The 20,903-nt window shown below is 45.9% G+C and overlaps 2 protein-coding genes across 2 annotated transcripts in view; one reads left to right on the top strand and one right to left on the bottom strand.

Moving 5' to 3' along the window:
* The window catches only part of lrp1aa (low density lipoprotein receptor-related protein 1Aa), a 157,017-nt gene that overhangs the window by 109,504 nt on the left and 26,610 nt on the right, over positions 1-20,903 (top strand). The window contains exons 39-52 of the mRNA XM_076267757.1: positions 161-312; positions 610-734; positions 1,274-1,648; positions 11,767-11,956; positions 12,498-12,702; positions 13,308-13,500; positions 14,845-14,970; positions 15,354-15,482; positions 15,876-15,995; positions 16,242-16,355; positions 17,636-17,785; positions 18,219-18,341; positions 18,934-19,050; positions 20,012-20,140. Coding sequence (XP_076123872.1) covers positions 161-312; positions 610-734; positions 1,274-1,648; positions 11,767-11,956; positions 12,498-12,702; positions 13,308-13,500; positions 14,845-14,970; positions 15,354-15,482; positions 15,876-15,995; positions 16,242-16,355; positions 17,636-17,785; positions 18,219-18,341; positions 18,934-19,050; positions 20,012-20,140 — 2,248 coding nt within the window. The remainder of the gene's footprint in view (positions 1-160; positions 313-609; positions 735-1,273; positions 1,649-11,766; positions 11,957-12,497; positions 12,703-13,307; positions 13,501-14,844; positions 14,971-15,353; positions 15,483-15,875; positions 15,996-16,241; positions 16,356-17,635; positions 17,786-18,218; positions 18,342-18,933; positions 19,051-20,011; positions 20,141-20,903) is intronic.
* Positions 3,507-4,526, bottom strand: LOC143104489 (somatostatin receptor type 5). Its single transcript, XM_076268584.1, has one exon. It carries the CDS (start codon positions 4,524-4,526, stop codon positions 3,507-3,509), a length of 1,020 nt encoding a protein of 339 aa, XP_076124699.1.

Raw genomic sequence — 20,903 nt, 5'->3', positions numbered from 1 at the left:
TAAAATATATATATATGTGTGTGTGAGTGTGTTTAATATATTTGTGTGTGTGTGTGTGTGAGTGCAGACTGTGTGAGAACAGACTCAATTATTGATTGTTGAACTCTTAGACCCACAGCAGTATAGTGCGCTTGTGAGCTCTTTCTGTTGTGTTTCACAGGAAGGTCTGCTGTATTGGTGTGATGCTCGGACGGACAAAATTGAGCGCATCAACTTGGAGACAGGAGAGAACCGCGAAGTGGTGCTCAATAGCAACAACATGGACATGTTCTCCGTGTCTGTGTTTGAGAACTACATCTACTGGAGCGACAGGTCTGTGTATGTGTGTTTGTATAGGGTCGGCTGGGTTTGCTTGTGCTTGTGTTTGTGTTTGTGTTTGTGGTAGCAACCTTCCACAGCGTCAACTGCAGAATTGTTTCCAAGCATTAGAGAGCACTAGAAGTCATACCAATTTAGAAAACAAAAGTTAATGCATATAGTTTCAAAATCCAGATCAGTAGCACTTGATGTTTGCTTAAACCCTAGACTTTCTAGTGCTTTGAGGTACTTTAATGTGCATGTAACCTGTATTTAAGTTGTGCTGATATTGAATCTTTGTTCTCTCTGTAGGACCCATGCCAACGGCTCCATTAAGAGGGGAAACAAAGACAATGCCACGGAGTCTGTCTCCCTGAGGACTGGCATCGGCGTGCAGCTCAAAGACATCAAGGTGTTCAACCGCGCTAGGCAGCAGGGTAAGGACCACATACAACACACACACACACACAAATACATTATACACACACACACACACACACACACACACACACGCTAGGCAGTAGGATAAGGAACACATACCTCAGGGAGGATAAAATTATCAAATGTTTGTAAAATATGTTACCATTAATTACCATGGAACTGTATGTGACCAAAAAATATTACAGAAAAAAAAGTACAATTCTGTTCAATTTATTTAACTAATTGTTCTTTATGCTGTACTGTTTACTGTCCCAGGACATTTACATGTAATGTACATCTGATCATATTCCTTATTACCTTCGTATGCTAATGAATACCTTGCTAGTGACATCGGCCCTGTCAGTCTAACAGTTTTGGACATGTACCATGTACCGGCATGTGATGAAAATACAAGAGTGGCATTTTTAATTTCTCTCCACTAACTCAATTAATCCCAACATCTCAATTAACCTAATTAAGTCGGTGCACTGAATGCATTGTTCTATATGCGGATGATTGACAGAGCAGATAATGATGTCTGGGTTCCTTTTCTCAGGAACCAACGTGTGCAAAGACAACAACGGAGGCTGCCAGCAACTCTGTCTTTTCCGTGGCAACGGCCAGCGCACCTGTGCCTGCGCCCACGGCATGCTGGCGGAGGACGGCAGCAGTTGCCGCGACTACGACGGCTACCTGCTCTATTCGGAGCGGACCATCCTGAAGAGCGTGCACCTGTCGGATGAAAACAACCTCAACGCGCCCATCAAGCCGTTCGAGGACCCGGACCACATGAAGAACGTCATCGCCCTGACCTTCGACTACCGTGGCGGCGGCGGCAAGGGCGCCAACCGCATCTTCTTCAGCGACATCCACTTCGGCAACATCCAGCAGATCAACGACGACGGCTCGGACCGCAAGACCGTGGTGGACAGTGAGTCCGCGCATTTTTGTTTTCCTTAAGGCCAACGCCCACTGGCTGCGTCTGACACGCATAAAGTCATGCCAAAGTTTAGAAAAGTGTTCCATCTCTTGAGCGTCAAATCCAAAGATGCCAATGTCGCCGCCAATGGGCGTTGGCCCTCATAGCTTCTCACTAAACTTTTCTCTCCTCAGCCGTTTTTTTTTGCGTTTTTTTGTTTTTCTCTGTCTGTGTCACTTTTCCTCCCCTCTCTATTCTCTTCATTCTCCAGTTCTTTATTCCTCCCATTTCCATCACCCCCCCCCCCCCCAACACCCACACACACACACACACACACTTGCCATCCAGCCAGGCCGCATGTCAGTGTTTGTTTACCCGCTTCCTCTCTCACTTGTCTGATTGCTCGTCTGACACGTCTGAGCGCTCTGTCTGTCTCCCTGCTTGTCTGACTCACCAGGGCCAGTGGAGATGTGCGCTGGCATTCTGTCTGATGACTGTGCTGGCCTGAGTGTGGCACAGTGTATCGCGCCTCACAGCATGTCTCACGACATGTTTACGTACAAAGCCTGCCAGACCCCGTCCATGGACATTCTGGCTGCTCAGTAATACAGAAAGCCTTGTGTTGTACGGGCAGATTCACTAAAGGTTGCTCCACTCTCTCTGTCTCGCTTTGTCTCCTCTCTCTTCCTCACACACACGAATACTTTCTCTCTCTCTCCAACTCTCTCTCTCTCTCTCTGTCTCTCTCCTCTCTCTCTCTCACACACACAAACACTTTATCTCTCACTCTCTGCCTCTCTCACCTTGTGAAGCATCAATTTTTCATGAAAGGCTCAAGGCTGTGTTGTCGAGAGTGCACAAACACAAGAGACACAGCACCCAAAGCAGAGTTGGGGAAAAAAGGGCTGCTTAATGAGCCCACAGCTGGGAAGGCTCACTCACAAAAGCTCTTCAATGTGTGTCTGTGTGTGTGTGTGTGTGTGTGTGTGTGTGTGTGTGTGTGTGTATGTGTGTAAAAGAGAGAGAGAGAGAGCTGTCTGAAGTCACAGCCAGTTCTTTTATATTTCCTTTTATAATAAACAGGTTGTTTTCACATCGAGCCCCTCTTTGGCATTCATTTACACAAAGACTACAAACAAATCAGCATGTTCTTCCTTTGTCTTAATGGAAAGTTGGTCAGACAAGAAGTGCATGTGCGTGTGTGTGTGTGTCTGTGTGTCCGGAACATGGTGTAATAAGGGGAGTATCTAGAAAGCCAAATCATTTTGAACATGGAAAGTCTTTAAATACTTCCACATGGTGTTGTTGGAGTTCAGTAGCCTACTGCAAACCATTAGTGTGCAGGCTCTGTGTTGTTAATTCATCTGCTCATGTGTATTTTAGCGTTCGCCCTACAAAAGGACACACTAACGTACAGTGGAATATTATCTTTATTTCTAGGCTGTTGTTGGCCACAGCCACACCTTACACAACATGACTAACTGTAACTCAACAGTCAGGCCATTTCCCACCTTGCTACGGTAAATCAACAGTACACACACACACATACAAACACACACAAACAGACACACACACACACACACACACACACACACACATACTACCCAAAGTTGTGCACATCTGATGACTGCTTACACCATGGTGAACTTGAACACAGCATCATTCTCAATGAGAGTAAACTGATATGATGAAGTGACTGTTTACTGCTACAGTGTTCCGTGTTCGTCATGCTGCAGAGGCGCTTGAATTGTGGAAGACTAGCAGATAACAAGTGATTTGTTTTGTTAGGCTACTCTTTTAGTAGGCTAATACTGTAAGCATGTGTCCAAAGGTCCTTTCTTTGGAAGACTCCAGGTTTCAGCCTGGTCCGTCACAGAAATCGGTCCTTACAGCTCCTCCGGCCCAGCTCTGTGAGTTCCTTCCTGAACTTCTGGGACATGAAGCTGTAGAGGATGGGATTGGCCACGGTGGCAGAGGTGGCCATGACGCGGGCGAACGTGGCGAATCCCCCGTGGCGCGGGGCGGTGCCGGTCATCGGCGCGTCGGCCGCCAGCTGGGCGAACATGAAGCCGTAGGACGGCAGCCAGCAGAGGGTGAAGGCAAGTACCAGCAGCGCCGACGTCTGGGTCACCTGGTTCTGATAGCGCTCCAGCCGATCCACCGCCGTCTGCTGCAGCCTTGTCTGGCGCAGGAAGACGTAGATGCGGCCGTACGCCATGGCGATGACCCCTAGGGGCAGCGCAAACGCCAGCAGGAAGTGGCACACGCCGTATGCCACCTGGCCTTCGGGCGACAGGAAGTTGAAGCAGACAAGGTCCTGCAAGCGTTCCCGCACCACGTTGGCGCTGGAGTCCAGTGTGCGCCAGGTGAACTGTGGCGCGGCCAGGGCCACCGCTGGCACCCAGAGGCCAGCCGTGGCCAGCTTAACATGGCGGGCATCACTGCACCAGCGATACGCCTTCGTCGGGTGCACCACGATGAGGTAGCGTGCGGTGGCCAGCGCGGCTAGCGTGAAAGCGCTGGCCGAGGTGCACGCCGCCCCGAGGAAGCCCATCAGCTTGCACGCAGGGCCGCCGAACGGCCAGTGTCCTGTTGCTATCGCGACAGTGTGGAAGGGCAGGCAGGCGAGCAGGAGCAGGTCGGCAGCGCTGAGCGACAGCAGGAGAGTATCGGTGGCCTGACCACTCGCCGATCCCGCTTGTCCAGTCCGGTTGGACGCCCCGCCGCTTCCTCGCCCCCTCTGCTTCCGGGATAGGATGAGGATGACCAGTGAGTGTCCCAGAATACCAGTGACCAGGATCAGGGTGTCCAGAATGGGCACAACCACCCGTTCCACTATTCCCACCTCTGGCCTGGAGAGATTAACTAAGGGGTCTGTAATGTTATCCATCACGGCCAGGTTAAACCTGCCCACACCTGTCGGCCAACCTCAGACTCTGTCCTTGATCAGCTCCCGCATCGAGATAATCCATACAATGTTATCCTGGTTGTAAATTTTCACAGGCAGTTTTTTCTAAGCCCTATAATCACTTCCCTGTCTAAAGTCTAAACTCTTACCTAAGATCCAGGCAGTGCAGTCTTTCAAGTTTAAGCAGTCCTGCGTTTACAAGCAATTTCAACTGAGCCTCACCCAAGATATACTGGGCGTTACAGTGTGCCTCTTGTGATGAAATTAGTCCTTTGAGTCACTTCCTTTGAATTGATTTTGAGTCAATTTCTTTGAAGTCCAGCAGTGAGACATTTAGTTTAATATTTAATGTATAAATCACAATCCTAACATCGACATAGCAGCACTCCCACATACTGATTTACTCCAGCTATAAAACTAAACTCTTCTCGCTCAATACTGGGATTGTTCAGACATTGTTCTGTTGCAAAAGTAGTAGCTCAGTCATACACACATAAATTCGCACATTCGGTTAACTGGCAAGTCAGGCCTCAGTGTTCTCTGTGTGTGTGTGTGTGTGTGTGTGTGTGTGTGTAGTCTTTCACCAGTCTTGCATTCAGCCTCAGTCCTAACCTCCCAGGTGTGAGTAACTTTTGAAGCTCCTCCAGTCTCCACATTCAGCGGTGAAATCACGGCGACTTTAGTCGAAAATAATCCGGCCAGTCCGGCAATCAGCGGGACTCTTGTTCTCCTTCCAGTAAAAGGAAAGCTCCCCTGCTTCTGTTCTCTGGCTTCTGTCCTCCGGGGCTGAGTCCATGGACACCTGGGGCTCTGCCGTTGTGAACGCTTATCACTGCTTCAATCAGCATTTTCTTATGCTGTTTTTCTTCCTCCCCTTCTTCTGTCAAGTGCCAGAAGATATGGATGGGGGCAGGTGTAGGGGTGAAGGGAGTGGGGTGGGAAGGACGCAGCCAGATCCCTGCCCATCCAGGTAGTTCATCAGTCAGTCTTTCACAAGTCTGAGGGCATCGCCAGACTGATTCTCCACGATCCGCAACACACAGAGTTGAAAGGCGAGGGAGGGAACTGGGAGATTGGAAAGAGCAGGGACGAGATTACGGGTGTCCTTTGAACTCTGTACTGTGTGTGTGCGCGTGCATGTGTGTGTGTGTGTGTGTATGAGAGAGCGAGTGAGAGAGCTCTGTTTGGTTTGTTCACCAGGCAATTGCGGATGGGAAGGTTACCACTGCTCTACAGATCAATACATTCCTCAAAGTCAGAAATGCCTTCTACAATCCCATGTGACTTGTAGAAGCTCTGTGTGTGTGTGAGTGTGTGTGTGTGTGTGTGTATGTACATGCGCGGATTGCCCAAGGTTGAATTAGAGGCGGGTATTTTTCAAAGACAAGCAGCATGTATATGTCGTGAAACAGCCTCCCACTTCCCTCACGCATGCACACACACTGTGTGAACAATAAAGATAGGGTTCACCTGTTGCCTTAGGTAGTAAACTACTGTCTCTAAAGTAGGACAGATCGCAGCCATAAACCTGCTGTTTTTCAGTCTTGTTTGTGTGTGTCTGTGTGTCTGTGTGTGTCTGCATGTTTGAAGACAAATCACTTACTGGACCTTTAACAGAAAAGACAGCTACAGAAAAGGAATATCTATAATCAGTGCAACACTTAACATATTTAACGTTCAACACCTCGTCAATGTGTGTGACCAACAAAAACAGGGAAAAGAAAAAAGTATAAAGTATCAACATTAAACCACCAAAAAGAGCGATCTGATATGGCCAAATTACAGAAAGTATGTACAGTTTGGTGGGTCTTTGTGCATTTCAACCATTATCCTTCAAAAGAAACAAGAAATACCACTAAAGTATGGGTTCTACCATGAATGGCCCTTCCATGGTGGTGATTTGCTCACTTTGGCTTCCACGGTGGTGATGTGTGTATCCCACCCTTATTTCACCACTCCAGCATATTCTTTCATCATGTTTTGTTAAGTTTGGAGCATTCGCAGCCTCATAGTTCAGCCTTTTCTCATGGACTGTGTGTTTACATGGATGGCGGAAAACCTCAGTCCAATTCCCCTCTGTGGGTTTGGAGTGTCGTCCCCATCTAGGCCTAATTTCTACATTGGAAAGCCAATGTTGCCCAATACCCATTAGTGCAATGATAATTTCCACAGCTGAATGCCAATGTTGCCCTTAGCCCAATACCCATTAGCGCAATGCTAATCATCTCTTCTGAGATATGTTGCTCTCCTGTTGCATTGTGGGATGCCCATCAGAGGATGGGTGGTGGAGTGCCTCTCCCATTCCTCAGAGGCCTGCGGTCACTAGGCGATCTGGGTGGATGGTCTGCTCTGGCCAACTGTCCTCCCAACGGAATTGGCTTTTATGTGCGTCCAAAACCACCGATTTTTCTGGAATCTGGGGGAAAATCGGCCGCCTCAAGGAGGTGGCATCCGGCCGGGAGAGAAGGAGAGAAAGAGAGAGACAGAGAGGGGAAGAGAGAAAGAGAGAGAGAGGTAGGAAGGAAGAGAGAGAGCAAGTGTGTGTCTGTGGCAAGGTTTCTAGAAGCTTCTGTGGGTCCAAAGTTTACTCATTAGGTTGATATGAGTGGGCATTAAATGGGCTTGCATTCTCTCTCTCTCTCTTTCTTTTTTTCTTTCTCTCTATCACTTTCTTTATTTCTTTCTCTATCTCTCTCTCTCTCTCTCTCTCTCCTCAGACCTGTGCGCCCAGAGTGGGAGGAAAGGAGAGTAGGAGAGGAAGAGAGCAGAGCTGTGTGTAGAGCAGTGAGGAGGCCCAGGCATAAGGCTCAGCTCATACTCTCACTAGCTGCTTTCAGATATGTCCTCTATCAAACAGAGGTCTGACCCTTCGGGTGATTCAGATAGGATGCAAACATACGGACATTATGTGTGAACGACACCAACGCACATGAACAGAATCTCTGTGTGGTTGAACAGGTTGAACGCGGTTGAACACGCACATGAACAGAATCTCTGCATGTTCTTCGCTTCGTTGAGCTCAGACACGAGCTCATTTAAATGATGTTCGTCGGAAATACTAGGGGGGGAGTAGTGTCAGAGCCGGCTAAGTTCGGAATTCCAAATGGCCGGTTATGTTGTTCAGATATACGGCCCAACCGCTTGACATCCGCAGAACATGCGGACTTACACCTATGTCTGAAAGCAACTACTGACAGTCACATAGCAGGCTTGCTCCCTAGGGGTTTACTCACTCCAGATGAACAGCTCTTGGTTGTCTCAGTTTGTGTGTGTGTGTGTGTGTGTGTGTGTGTGTGTGTGTGTGTGTGTGTGTGTGTGTGTGTGAGTGAGATGACTAACACTGAGCTGTCATGTCCTAGTTGGCATGACCCCCCCCCCCCCCCTTCCCTCTCTTGCTGCACTCAAAGTGCTACTGACATCCTCACACACATCTGTGAGGGACCACACACTCCTCCTCTCCCTTTCTCTCTCTTCCTTTTTCACTCTTCTTTCCTTTCCTCTCCTCCGTCTGTTCCTCCTATGCTTGCTGCTGCCTGTGTCCAGTTCACTCCTGATCTCCTCACGCCAGCTGAAGGAGCGCAGCATTACAGTTTACTGGAAATACTTTAAAGTCAATGAACTGAGAGATGAAGGAGACATTGCGTTATCATTTTGATTAATGTCAAGTGAACAATGGAGGATATGAGTTTTGATAAGATCAGATGTTCTGTCCAGGTTGATGTTTTTCAGTCTGTCGGCCACTTGTTTTGCAATGTAATTGTCTAAACTTTTTATAAGCAATTACTGGTATTTTACTGTTTCTGCTCTGTGTTTTTATTGGTGTACTCATGTGAGAAAGTTAAACAATGGTGTAATAAAGTAGTGTTAAAGTTCTTTACACACACACACACACACACACATACACACACACACACACACACACACACACACACACACACACACATAGGCCTACTGTACGCACATACTGTACACACACCAGAGTTTCCGCTAGAAAAAAATGGTGCCGGTCAAAGTGACCGGCAGAGGTTTCGTTTTCCGGACATTTTGATGATATGCCGGTCAAATATCCTATTATCCCTTCTTAATTAGTCAAATTGAGGAAAACTGGAGTCAGGCTATGTAGCTTAAAGAATGACATAATCAGGCTGTATAGAATGCAACATGTTCATTAGCCTAACTTAAACATGCCTAACAAGATCTAGCCAGTATCTTTTCATGGACAGCAAGAGTCCGCTTCGTTCGTTGTTTTAAAAAGGCTACGTTGTTTGTTGCTGCTACCCACGTTATCTCCAGTGGTGACTGTTTAACTTACACAGATGCGCACACACAAGAATGAGCGCTCACACCACTACCCCCTAATGCTATGCCTCTTTATTTGATAACAATAAATTAAGAAATGTTTTCTATTCTGGGAAATGTTTAGTTTCTTTTTCTTTCGGCCGCGGTTCAATGATACCGCTTAATTGTGCCAGAAATTATCCGCGGACCAGTAATCGCCTCGTTGAGGAGGCCCTAACCCTGCAGATCATAGACAGAGAACGCATAGGCCTACTGTATGCTTTGGGTAAAGAACACTTTGCATGTCCAGTGTACACAGAGAATGACAGTGTCTTGGAGCGGCCGCACCCTCCGCAACTCCACTTCCAATGTCACTGATTCCGACAGATACGCCCGACACTTCTGCTTTTTATCTGGTGGTGGTGGAGTTGACCGGACATCTGAGGCTTGAGACGTTACCAATTTATCATCATCCATCGCGTCTGGGTCATTCCACGTCAATTCAACCAGGGCCCACGCACTTAGGTCTCAAAAAATTCTGAAAACATTACCAGGTGTACCTATGTTACCCAGGAGACACACTGTAAAATTACTGTTATGTAAGATCGATCAATACTTTCCAAGATACAGCCAGTTTTACAGGGGGAGGGGGTGTCGATTTTGTTCGGCCTCTTTTTTTTGTCAAAGTTCACAAGCCCACAGCGCAAGAACTAAACCATGTAGGAGGCTCAAATTTTGCATTCTGGTACATAAATAGGAATAGTATGTAGCAAAATCGTCACGTTTGGTCTGGATGATTTTTGACTTTACACAATAAGAACAAGCTGTCCAGATTTTTTAAAATGGCAGGGAAAATCATAGGGCGACCTCAAAAAACACCAGATAATCTATACAGCACTGCAGTACACAGAAAAGCCATGAACATACTAGATGATGACACACACCCCCTCCATTCTGAATTTGAGCTGCTCCCCCTAGGGCGGCGCTACAGAGTACACATGGCAAGGAAAAATATATACAAAAACTCTTTTATTCCAAATGCAATTTCCATGGTCAACAAACAATGGAAAAAATAGACAGAAGGGAGGTGTAGCCAAGAGCACTACAAATGGGCTGGAACTGGTGCTTTTTGCCTTGTATCTGATGTGTATGCATGTGTGTGTGGGCCAGAGGGAGGGGATACATGTGATGTGCTGTGTTCATCCTGTGGCTATGTCTGTGTGTAATGGAATGAATGTGTCTACTCTATGTTTCCTATGTGTTTTATACTATTCCTATCAGTGAGACCAAAGACAATTTTCATGCAGGCATGACAATAAAGTATATTTAATTCTATTCTATTCTATTTTATTCTATGATCCTGCATGGTCATAGCTGTCCCTCAAAGTTGATCAACATTTTATTGGAGGTTTTGGCTGGGCTCTGTTTAGGCCTTCAGAAGACATATTTGTTCTCAACATAGGCTCTTGATTTATTTTCCTTACTGAGATAAGTAGAAACACTCTCACAAAAAGCAATGAACAGAAAATAAATCCCTTCAGGGTCTGAACAGCAGACCTCACAAGTCTGAAAAATCATTTTGTTTATCATTTTCAGAGCACCCAAACACCTTGTGGGAATATACAAATATTTTTTAAATATGTTTTTCTTTATTCTCCATGATCCCTTCTTTTTAAAAACACCATTTTGACTTGTCTTATGCAAATCTTTCTTTTTTTATTTTCCTCCCTGAACATGGGCAAAATGCCCCATTGACATCAATATGTTTTATATAGAGTTACCACACTGCCACCTGTGGTTGTATAGAGTAACCTGTGGTAGCTCTATACAAAACATATTGATGTCAATGGTGCATTTTGCCCATGTTCAGGGTGGAAAGTGAAAAAGAAAGATTTGCATAAGACAAGACAAGTGTTAAAAAGAAAAGATCATGGAGAATAAAGAAAAAAATATAAAAAAATCTTTGCATATTCCCACAAGGTGTTTGGGTGCTCTGAAAATGAGAACCAAAATGTTTTTTCAGACTTGTAAGGTCTGCTGTTCAGACCCTGAAGGAATTTATTTTCTGTTCATTGTTTTTTGTGAGAGTGTTTCTACTTATCTCAGTAAGGAAAATAAATCAAGAGCTTATGTTGAGTACAAATATGTCTTCTGAAGGCCTAAACAGAGCCCAGCCAAGAACTCCAATAAAAATTGTATCAACTTTGAGGGACAGCTATGACCATGCAGGATTATCCAGACCAAACGTGACGATTTTGCTACATACTATTCCTATTTATGTACCAGAATGCAAAATATGAGCCTCCTACATGGTTTAGTTCTTGCGCTGTGGGCTTGGGAACTTTGACAAAAAAAAGAGGCCGAACTAAATCGACACCCCCCTCCCCCTGTAAAACTGGCTGTATCTTGGAAAGTATTGATCTTACATAAGAGTAATTTTACACTGTCTCCTGGGTAACATAGGTACACCTGGTATTTTTTTCAGAATTTTTTGAGACGTAAGTGCGTGGGCCCTGGTTGAATTGACGTGGAATGACCCGTCTGGCTTCTGAAAAAACGTTTAAGGCTAGTTTGCCTGGGCCTGGCCATGCTTGAACCGCCTCACTCATTTATTCGTTGTTTACCATGGACGTTTTAGGTGTGCGCTTCCTATTTGAAATGCAGCATAGGCTATGCGTGTTGTTTAATAGCTTACTTTTCAAACGGTAGAGCCTGTTCATTTAAAAACATAGCCAGAGGACGTATAATATAGGCTTAAACATTAAGGCTTATTCTCAAATTCAGATTGCGTTAGGGGACGGGATTAGCCAATTTCAATCGGACAATTTGACCGGAGAGATTTAATTTTGTCGGACATTTCATTTTTTTTCCGGCCAATGTCTGGTCAACGGAAACCCTGACACAGACACTCACACTTCCCCTCTCTCTCTCTCCTCCTCCCCAGATGTGGGGTCAGTTGAGGGCCTGGCGTATCACCGAGCGTGGGACACCCTGTACTGGACCAGCTACACCACCTCCACCATCACCCGCCACACGGTGGACCAGAACCGCCACGGGGCCTTCGACCGCGAGGTTGTGGTCACCATGTCCGGAGACGATCACCCCAGAGCATTTGCACTAGACGAGTGCCAGAAGTGAGTGTGGCACTGCCTCAGTGCATTCTGGGAAAGGGGAAAGGGTCAACAGGAGATATATTGTTATGTGTATTTAAGTTGCTGTCAGTTCATGATATATTTAGTGTGGATATCAATGCCCTTCCTACTCAAGGATGTGAATTCCCTTTCAGGAGCTGGACCACTGCATGTTGACCACAAGTCCACATAAATGGTCCTTCATCACACACTAACCATGTACTGTTGATAAGAAGTAAATAACAAACAGAGATGTTTTTTTCTCTCTCTCTCTCTGTCTGTGCACCCATCTCTTACTCGTATGTTTGTCCTCCCCATCTTTCTCTCTTCTCTCTCTCTTTTTCTTTTCTCTCTCCTTCTCTCTCTTTCTCTCCTCCCTCTCCCTCTTTCTCTCTTCTCTCTCTCTCCCTCTTTATCTCTTCTCCCTCTGTCTCCCTTTCCCTCTTTCCTTCTCTTCCTCTCTCTCTCTCTCTCTCTCTCCCTTTCCCTCTTTCTTTCTTCCCTCTCTCTCTCTCTCTCTCTCTCCCTCCCTCCTTGTCTTTAGTCTGATGTTCTGGACTAACTGGAATGAGCAGTCACCCTGTATCATGCGCTCCACGCTGTCTGGTGCCAACATCCTGGTGATCATCGCCAATGACATCCGCACGCCCAACGGCCTGGCCATCGACCACCGCGCCGAGAAGCTCTACTTCAGCGATGCCACGCTCGACAAGATTGAACGCTGTGAATACGATGGCAGTCATCGCTACGTGAGTCTCTCTCCGTGGCACACTCACCACACACACACACACACAAACACACACAAATAAACACACAGTAACAATCACATACAGTACACAAATGCACTGTTACACACACAATTTATAAACCTTCATTTTTTGTTGGTGTCAATCTTTTATTGTTCAGATCTGTAAGTTCTTTGAAACTATAAGATACACACCCACCCATACACACACACATACACACACACACACACACATGTGTGTGTGTTTGCATGTGAGCAAGAGCACATTAACATGTATTACCACTGCTGATGCTTTAGTAGAATACATCCTCACTTTTTCTGTCTCTGGTCTTAGGTGGATCACTATGGGTCAGTTTGGTCTTAGGTGAATCAGTATGGGTCAGTCTGGTCTCGAGTGGATCAGTATGGGTCAGTCTGGTCTTGGGTAGATCAGTATGGGTCAGTCTGGTCTTGGGTAGATCAGTATGGGTCAGTCTGGTGTTGGGTGGATCACTATGGGTCAGTCTGGTGTTGGGTAGATCAGTATGGGTCAGTTTGCAGCCTGATGTCAGGGTCATGTGAGGCTTCTTGTGCTGTGCGTGATCTCCCTCTCGCTGTCTCCCCCTACAGGTGGTTCTGAAGAATGAGCCAGTGCACCCATTCGGGTTGGCTGTGTATGGAGACTACATCTTCTGGACCGACTGGGTCAGGCGCTCTGTCCTCAGGGCTGACAAGTATGTGGGCGGCGACATGAAGGTCCTGCGTGCCGACATCCCGCAGCAGCCAATGGGAATCGTCGCTGTGGCCAATGACACTAATAGCTGTGAGTTCTAGGTCTGGAGTTGGATTGATGAGACTTGTGATGTTTGCCTGAATGATAAATGATGACTTGTTTTATGGTCCTTGTGTCCTCTGCTGTGTGTGTGTGTGTGTGTGTGTGTGTGTGTGTGTTTGTGTGTGTGTGTGTGTGTGTGTGTTTGTCTCGAAGTGTGTCTTGTCTAAGTTTGGTGTGCGTATACAGTCTGAAAAGTTTTTGTTGTAAATGTGTGCCTCTAGCATTTGACGGGTGGCGGAGTTGGTGTGTGTATGTGAGTTTTTGTTTTTAAATGAGCTTGTCATTTGATGAGTGTGTGTGCTTATGTGTGTGTGTGCCTTTGTTTTTATCTATGTGTGTTTTTATCTGTGTGTGTGTGTGTGTGTGTGTTGAATGGGTTGAGAGTTTGCACTGATCCAGTCGGTGCTGTCCCACAAGCCTGGCCGTGTAATTATGTGTCAACAGTAATCCTGGAGTTTGACGGAGCTGAAAAGAGCCTCATACATTCCATACAGCTCACCCCCCAGTCATTACTGTCTCTCACACTCACACACACTCTCTCTTACACATACACACTTACACACACACACACACAAACTCTTACAAATAAATGTCCCTCTCACTCAAGCCTGTGGCGTATTGTTTTTCCATTGTGGCATGAAAGAAGAATTGGTTTCATTTTCTCTGAGTCGGTGAAGACAATGCAATTGCGCGCGCAATGCATCTCTGTCTGTCTGACTGTTTGCCTGTCGGTCTTTCTTTCTCCTCCTGGCTCTTACTTTTACCTGACCCCAATTTCCTGCAGAGTTAGACAGTGTCAGAGGAAGAGAGGTGGAGGGAGGGAGAGAGAGAGAGAGAGAGAGAGAGAGAGAGAAGCAGAGAGCGGATAAAGAAGGAAGAAAGAAAGTGACTGTGTGTGTGTGTGTGTGTGTGTGTGTGTGTGTGTGTGTGTCAGTATGTAGTGCAGCAAATCCCATTTGGGTTGTGTCAGCTTGCATTAGGCACAGTGTGAGGGAGCACTCTGTTAGGTGTCAGAAGTACATTACCACAACGCATTCTTGACTGGAGACTCATTTCTGCTGTGTTTGTGTGTGTGTGTGTGTGTGTTGTGTGTGTGTGTGTTGGGGTAGGGGGGTGTTGCATGTGTGTCTGTGTAAATCTTCTAGTCCAGGCCTGTCTTGTTTATAATAAGTCTTCTGTGTGAGGTTTGTGTGTGTGTGTGTGTTTGTGTGTGTGTGTATGTGTGTGTGCCGTGCATGAATGCATATGTTAATTTGAGCCCATGTTGGAGAACAATATGATGATGAGCGCACATATTTTTGTGTCTTTGTGTGTGTGTGTGTGTGTGTTTAGGTGAATTCTCTCCATGCCGTGTGAACAATGGCGGCTGTCAGGACCTCTGCCTGCTGTCTTCTGAGGGACGGGTCAACTGCAGTTGCCGTGGAGACAGAAAGCTTCTCGAGGACAACACCTGTATCTGTGAGTCGTGACTTTTACCAATCATTTCCCTCCGTTTCAAAGGCCATTTGCATATAAATGATGCCATTTTATTGGCCATAACCCCAGGAGCACAAGTTAATAGCATGCCCAGTGCAATGGTCCTCTTGCACACTGCACAAAGTGATGGTTTCAGTTGCAGTCAAATTATATACAGCCAATGGACTGAATCAAACACAAAAAGTGAAAGTTGGTGAAAGTTCTTTTTAATTTAATTTACTTTAGGAAATAAAGTCTGCTAAATAAGTCATTGGTGTAGAAGGCTGAGTGAGTGAGTGAGGGAGGGAGGGAGGGAGGGGATGAATGTATTGTGTTTTGATATGATAAATAAATGGTGTATTTTCTCTTCTCCACTTTTGTGCCAGCCTTGAATGGGACCTGTGGCGGCATCGATGACTTTGAGTGTGGTAATGGAGACTGCATCAACTATGCACTCACTTGCGATGGCACAGCCCACTGCAAGGACAAGTCTGATGAGAAGCAGTCTTACTGCAGTAAGTGTGTGTGTGTGTGTGTGTGTGTGTGTGTGTGTGTGTTAGAGGGAAGATTCAGTATTGTCCTGTTGCTCAGTTGGTGGATGATAACAACACCAATGTCATGTGATCAGTTTATAGCACAGAGAGCACAGATGTGGACCTGTAGCTCTAGTAATTTTATCTTGGCAAAAGTGTCAGCTAAAAAAAGTGATATAAATGTAAATATGTGGACATTGGTGTGTGTGTGTGTGTGTGTGTGTGTGTGTGTGTGTGTGTGTGTGTGTGTGTGTGTGTGTTCAGGTGGTGTGTTGCGTCCATGTCTTCCACAGCTAACCGTTCATGTAAGAAGGGCTTCAGGAAGTGTGTGTGTGTAAATGTTTATGTGGTGTGTTGCGTCCATGTCTTCCACAGCTAACCGTGCATGTAAGAAGGGCTTCAGGAAGTGTGTGAACGGCCGCTGTATCCCACACTCCTCTTGGTGCAACAGCCAAGACGACTGCGGAGACAATTCAGACGAACTGTTTTGCAATGGTGAGTGTGCGTAAACATGAATGCACATGCGAGCATGCGTAAACATGAATGCACACAAATAAGCACCACCTCCCATTATAATTGTAATGCCTGCGTGTGTGTGTGTGTGTGTGTGTGTGTATTTTTGTCAGAGATTTCCTGGTCTGGTCCTTTTGCCATTGTAATCTCAATATCTTATATTTTGTGGATTGTTGTTCATTGTGTGTGTGTGTGTGTGTGTGTGTGTGTGTGTGTGTGTGTGTACAGCCACCCTGTGCTCAGCCGATCAGTTCCAGTGTAGAGACGGCAGCTGCATCACCAACACGAGCCGCTGTAACCAGCGAGTGGACTGCGACGACGCATCTGACGAGATAAACTGCAGTGAGTTTCCAACTCGGAATAATCACAGTCATCACCTCTTGAAATCAGTCATCACACAGCATAGAATAATCAGTCATCACCTCTTGAAATCAGTCATCACACAGCATAGAATAATCAGTCATCACCTCTTGAAATCAGTCATCACACAGCATAGAATAATCAGTCATCACCTCTTGAAATCAGTCATCACACAGCATAGAATAATCACAGTCATCACCTCAAAATCAGTCATCACCTCTTGAAATCAGTCATCACACAGCATAGAATAATCAGTCATCACCTCTTGAAATCAGTCATCACACAGCATAGAATAATCACAGTCATCACCTCAAAATCAGTCATCACCTCTCAAAATCAGTCATCACACAGCATAGAATAATCAGTCATCACCTCTCAAAATCAGTCATCACACAGCATAGAATAATCAGTCATCACCTCTCAAAATCAGTCATCACACAGCATAGAATAATCAGTCATCACCTCTCAAAATCAGTCATCACACAGCATAGAATAATCACAGTCATCACCTCTCAAAATCAGTCATCACCTCTTAAAATCAGTCATCACACAGCATAGAATAATTATAGTCATCCCCTCTCAAAATCAGTCATCACACAGCATATAATAATCAGTCATCACCTCTCAAAATCAGTCATCACACAGCATAGAATAATCAGTCATCACCTCTCAAAATCAGTCAATCACACAGCATAGAATAATCAGTCATCACCTCTCAAAAATCAGTCATCACACAGCATAGATGATTGCTTATCTTCCCAAATGTGAATGCACATAGACAGAACTCCATGCTTGTGTAACTATGTGCTCTATTCATGAAGCAGTGTTTGGGTACTGGAGCAGTGGCACCAACCACAACATTATTTTTAAAATCCTGCTCCACTTCACTCTCCCCTCCCCTCCTCTCCTCTCCTCTCGCCTCCCCTCCCCTCACCTCACCTCACCTCACCTCCTCCCCTATCCTCTCCCCTCCCCCGCTCTCCTCTCCTCTCGCCTCCCCTCCTCTCCTCTCGCCTCCCCCCCCTATCCTCTCCTCTCCTCTCCTCTCCTCTCCCCTCCTCTCCCCTCCTCTCATCCCCCCTCCTCTCCTCTCCCCTCATCCCCTGTCTCCTCTTCACTCCTCTGTTTCTCCTCTCCGGCTCTCTGCCCTCTCTCTCTTTGCCCCCTCTCCTTCTCCCTCTCTCTCTCTGCCCCCTCTCCTTCTCCCTCCCTCTCTCTGCCCCCTCTCCTTCTCCCTCTCTCTCCTCCATCTGTTCCTCCAGCTGCCACGGACTGCACCAGCTACTTCCGGCTGGGGGTGAAGGGCGTGACCTTCCAGCATTGTGAGTTCACCACGCTCTGCTACGCCTCCTCCTGGCAGTGCGACGGAGCCAACGACTGTGGCGACTACTCCGACGAGAGGAACTGCCCAGGTAACTACAGAGAGCAAAAGAAAGAGAGAGAGAGGGAGGGAGAGAGAGAGAGAGATGCTGGGGAGAGGAGGAAGGAGAGGAAGAGAAATGGTTGGATGACTATTCTGATGAGAAGAGCAGGCCAGGTGGTGAGGAGGGCTACAAGGTAGAAAAGGAAAAAGGGATGGAGGGAGGGGGATATAGAGAGAGGGGTGTAAGGAGGGAGGAAGAGGGAAAGGGAGAGATGCATGAAGAGAGGTAGAGAAACAAAGAGATGTGTGAAGATCGGAAGAGACAGAATAAGTGAGAAAGAGAGAGAGAGAGAGAGAGAGAGAATCACACCATTTACCTCGAGTGAGAATTAGAATCCAGACTCTCTATCTCTGTGGCTTCCTCCTATATTGGTGTGACACTGGTGTGCCTGACTCCCCTGTGCGGCTCCTGTCCTCCACAGAAAAGAAGAAGGAGAAGTGTCCGTCCAACTTTTTCGCCTGTCCGAGCGGCCGCTGCATCCCCATGAGCTGGACCTGCGACAAGGAGAACGACTGTGAGAACGGCGCCGACGAGGCCAACTGCTGTAAGACACACACACACACACACACACACACACAGACTTTGTCCACACCTGTTTTATGTGTCAGCAAACCTTTCCTGCAGCATGTTGTGACACAACTCTCATCAATGCATATGTAAAAGGGCTATTAATTCTTCTACGATTCTGCGAAGGTTCTCTTCTGGTCATAGTACTGGCCTATATATGTACATGAACTGGTGTATTGTGACAGAAAGGGAAAATAAGCATTCACCATAGCTTTCAGCCTTAAACTCAAACCACATCATGTTACTGAATCTCAGGCTCTGATTCAGCAACATTTTTTGTCTGCAGTTGTTTGTGCAACACACTCAGGAAGAAATATCAATATTTCACAGGCATATGTTTAAAAAATGGATCTACCACTCACCCTGACTCATGAAGTTGAGAAGTTAGTAGAAGTGATTCAGTATGCCTTCATTTCTGTGTTTTGTGTGCGTGTGTGTGTGCGTGTGTGTGTGTGTGTGTGTGTCTCTGTCTGTGTGTGTGTGTGTGTGTGTGTCTGTGTGTGTGTGTGTGTGTGTGTGTGTGTGTGTTGTGTGTGTGTGTGTGTGTGTGTGTGGGTACGTATGTGTAGACAAGTCCTGCACTGACTCTGGCTTTGAGTGTGCCAACCATCGCTGCATCTCAACCAGCTGGGTGTGTGATGGAGCTGATGACTGTGGTGACGGTTCTGACGAGGGCAACATCTGCAGTAAGTTTGCATTCACACACTCTCTCTCTCTCTCTGCCTCGCTGTCATATATACACACACAAACACTTTTACACATGCTTACACACACACTCAGTCACATACACGCACATTCATAAATGTGTGCCATGTGTAAAAGTTTTATGAAAGTTTCATTGTCCCTCATATATTATATCGTAAACGTGCTAATTACCAACCATTTCGTTCGAAAATTCTAAAACAACGATGTTTTTTAATACTTCAAAATAACATTTGTTAAATGAACCATTTTTCAGTAGCCATAGGTGTGTAGATTTGAACAAAATCTACTTTGGTTCTTACCGGGGCTTTTACTGCCTGAAATATCCAATTTTGTTTACCACGCTCGGAGTTTAGTGCTGGGATGGTTGGTACTTATTCCCAACCTTTCTCACTGCACATCAATGGTTAGCCCGAGAATTCTCATCGTCGCAATTCAAAATTCCACTGGAGCTCCAAGCGGATTTGTACACGCATCCTTACAACACTGTTTACAGCTCTTCGAGTCACGGTAAAATGGAATTTTTGGTACATAGCTAATTTAGATAAACTTATGGTGTGGGTGCTTACGTTTCTATAGGAATCCGCCGTCTTGGTTTGTATAGAAATTAATATTAAGTGACACATACACGTAAGAGGTTGGACATATGTGACTGTTGGTAATATATGACGTTTCTATAGCAATGTTGCGTCCATGTATCCGTTTGTGTGTGTGTGTGTGTGTGTGTGTGTGTGTGTGTGTGACTAATTGTATGCACATGGTTGTGTGAATGATGTGTACAAATGAGTGAGAGTGTTTGTACCTGTGTGAGTGTCTATATGTGTGTGAGTGTGTGTATATGAGAGTGTGAGCTACAGTGTGTGTGTGTGTGTGTGTGTGTGTGCGCGCATGTGTGTGTGTTGACTTATGCTTGTCCTCTCCCACATCTCTCTCTCCTCCTCACAGAGAACACCACGTGTAGCCCTGAGTCGTTCAAGTGCCCTGGCTCTAACAAGTGCATCTCCCATCGCTGGCTGTGTGATGGGGACAAAGACTGCCCTGATGGAGGCGATGAGAGCGTGCTGGCTGGATGTGGTGAGTGGGTTGGCAAGGCCATCAGGAAAACAATAATAATAATAATAATAATAATATTTATAATAGCACCTGCTCCTACTACTTCTGTTACCACCACTACTAGCAACAACAATAATAATTTAGGTATGTCATTATTAATGATATCCTGACATTTTACACTTTATACAGTATAGCAAGTAAGATGTACTGGTGAAGCAGTCAACGAGTCTGTCAGTCAGAATGGTAGATAGAACCAGAGCCCGTTTACGGAGAGCCGGATCACTCCCTATTAACTCCATTGTACCTGCAATCTGTTGCAGTTCCGCTAGGGGCAATCACGAATAAGTGCACAAACAATGGGTGCTATGAAGCTAGACAGCTAAATGTGTCTCTTTCGCCTGGTTTCTGCAAGCTCAATATGGATTATAGGTCAAAAGTTGAATGAACGTGTACTTCCGTCCTTTCGATTTCTTACAGGTTGGGTCGTTGTTGCCCACAACACACTAGCTTTCTGCTAATGAATGACGTCATTAACGCATTTGAAAGGCTTTTTAGAACAAATAAGTGACTCAAAAAATATAATACTCAGCGGTGTATATTTTCTCTGCCTCCTCTTTCGCATGCAACATTCAAATTTCTGGGCAAAAAATTATATCCCGAGAAAAGTGGATTTGAGCGGTACAGCTCCATAGACCTCCATTCATTCTGCACTTATTTGTGAGCGCCCTCATGTGGAACCAGAAAAGGAACTGCAACCAGTTAAGAAACCTGAAGTTTCCAGAGA

The sequence above is a fragment of the Alosa pseudoharengus genome, unplaced genomic scaffold, assembly GCF_046254945.1.
Source record: "Alosa pseudoharengus isolate Yale_2024_CS ecotype anadromous, Long Island Sound unplaced genomic scaffold, YU_APseudo_1.1 YU_APseudo_1.1_scf_5, whole genome shotgun sequence".
NCBI classification, from domain to species: Eukaryota; Metazoa; Chordata; class Actinopteri; order Clupeiformes; family Clupeidae; genus Alosa; species Alosa pseudoharengus.
Note: the sequence above shows the minus strand (reverse complement) of the source record. Positions and strands in the feature narration are given on the sequence as shown.

Bases quoted from the DNA above. Each gene is read 5' to 3' on its own strand.
- LOC143104489 (XM_076268584.1), bottom strand. From the start codon at position 4,526: ATGGATAACATTACAGACCCCTTAGTTAATCTCTCCAGGCCAGAGGTG.